Source organism: Emiliania huxleyi (genome assembly GCF_000372725.1).
Source record: "Emiliania huxleyi CCMP1516 unplaced genomic scaffold EMIHUscaffold_91, whole genome shotgun sequence".
Lineage (NCBI taxonomy): Eukaryota > Haptophyta > Isochrysidales > Noelaerhabdaceae > Emiliania > Emiliania huxleyi.
Genome location: NW_005195220.1, coordinates 414,116 through 416,191, shown reverse-complemented (window position 1 = coordinate 416,191; position 2,076 = coordinate 414,116). Strand labels below are relative to the sequence as shown.

General features: G+C 65.0%; 1 protein-coding gene across 1 annotated transcript in view; it reads right to left on the bottom strand.

Moving 5' to 3' along the window:
• The window catches only part of EMIHUDRAFT_220510 (hypothetical protein), a gene marked incomplete at both ends in the record, with an annotated part of 5,580 nt that extends 3,711 nt beyond the window's left edge, over positions 1 to 1,869 (bottom strand). Inside the window, 3 exons of the mRNA XM_005757394.1 lie at positions 947 to 987; positions 1,230 to 1,291; positions 1,605 to 1,869. Coding sequence (XP_005757451.1) covers positions 947 to 987; positions 1,230 to 1,291; positions 1,605 to 1,869 — 368 coding nt within the window. The remainder of the gene's footprint in view (positions 1 to 946; positions 988 to 1,229; positions 1,292 to 1,604) is intronic.
• Between the last annotated feature and the right edge of the window lie 207 nt (positions 1,870 to 2,076).

Sequence of the window (2,076 nt, the reverse complement as noted above, 5' to 3'; positions counted from 1 at the left end):
GGAGGTGTGGGGAGAGATGTGGCGAGATGTGGTCGAGATGTGGCGAGATGTGGTCGAGATGTGGCCGAGATGTGGCGACGGCGTGACCTCGCCAAAGCGCTGCAGGTAGTCGACGCACATGGCCGCCGTGACGCCCGCCGTGCCGACGACCTGTTCACAGCTGGGGGTGTGGAGAGACGCCGTCCACACCCGCAACCCGATCAAGCGGCGCACGCAGGAACCTGTTCACGGCTGGGCGTGTGAAGAGACGCCGTTCACACCCCGACGGCTCAAGCGGCGCGTGCGGGAACCTGTTCACGGCTGGGCGTGTGAAGAGACGCCGTTCACACCCGCAGCCGAGGGCTCGCCCGCCGCGCCGGCGCGCCATGGTCTGCGCGAGGCTGAGGGCGGGCGGCGGCGCGACCAGCCTGGCCGCGTGAGCACCGCAAGGTGTGAACACGAGGGTGTGAATACGGCACCGTCAGGGTGTGAATACGGCACCGTCAGGGTGTGAATACGAGGGTGTGAATACGGCACCGTCAGGGTGTGAATACGGCACCGTCAGGGTGTGAGTACGAGAGGGGAAGGGGATTGAGTAGAGCATACGCTGCAGTGGCGGCACGGCCTCGGCACGTGCACATGTACATGTGGCTTCTAGCGAGTGGGGAGATGTGGGGAGATGTGGGGAGATGTGGGGAGATGTGGGGAGATCTTCCGCTTCTAGGGCCCGAGAGACGGGGAGATATGGGGAGATATGGGGAGATATGGGGAGATGTGGGGAGATGTGGGGAGATGTGGGGAGATGAGGGGAGATTAGGGGAGATTAGGGGAGGTGTGGGGAGATGTGGGGAGGTGTGGGGAGGTGTGGGGAGGTGTGGGGAGGTGCAGGGAGGTGCGGGGAGGTGTGGGGAGATGTGGGGAGATGTGGGGAGATACTTCTAGCGCGACGAGCCACTCGGCGCGGCACGTGGCGCGCTCGGCGTAGCCGCCGTCAAAGTACTGCCCCGCCTGATCAGCCGAGATGTGCCGAGATCACCCGAGATTGCCCGAGATTCCGGCGAAAGACGAAAAGGCAGCACGGCATCCAAATGTGAATCTCGGAGAATCTCGTCGGATCTCGTCGAATCTCGTCGGGTCTCGCCGCCGTCAAAGTGGAAAGGCAGCACGGAATCCGAAGGGAATCTCGTCGAATCTCGTCGAATCTCGGCGAATCTCGTCGAATCTCGCGCCTTGTTGCCCGTGAGGACGACAGCGTCGCCCTCGCGCCACAGCGGGGAGGAGGAGCGCGCGACGACGCCGGCGTAGTCGATGCCTAGTAGCAAACCATACTGACCACTGCTACACTCACGATGTTGCCACCCGCCCGCCCGGGAGAGCGGCGGCGTGTGGAGAGCCGGGTGTGATGGGGAAGTCTCTCACGACCCCCTTCTGGCCGAGGACGATCATCGCGTCCTTGTAGTTGAGGGTCGAGTGCGAGATCTCCACCTCCACGTCCGCCTGACGGCGAGGCGTGGTGAGCTGAGGCGAGGCAGAGGCGACTCAGTTGGAAGAGGCGACTGAGTTGAGTGCTGGAGAGATCTCAGCGCTGAAGGTGCGAGGCCCGATGTACGTGGTTGGAGGCGTACGGGCGACGCGGACTGCGGCGTGGATGAATGGGCTCGCGCGGCACCACCGGTAGATGGACGAGTGTTCTATGTCGCGTGCCTTCGGGTCCTGCCTTGGCAGCGCAGAGACCGCCGCGACATCAACCAGGCTGGATGCGGCCTCGCCCTCGGGCACGTCCTTCCGAGAGCGCGCAACGAGGGCGCGGAGGCCGCGTCGAGCGGCAGCGGCGGCGGGAGGGGGCGCGGGAGTCGAGAGCCGTGGAGCGGCGAGCAATGAGCGCCACATCGGAACAGCGAGTTGAAGAAAATTACCTGCTCGCTTTTCCAAAAAAGAAACACCGGGTGCTCTCTTTCTCAACCCGCCTCGCCGACCTGGCTCGGGGGACCTGGCCTCGCTGCGCGCCTTCCTCTCCGGGCGGCGGACGCGCGGCACGTCGCTCGCGGCCCAGCTCGACGCGCGGCACGACACCGAGAAGCAGGACACGCTGCTCAC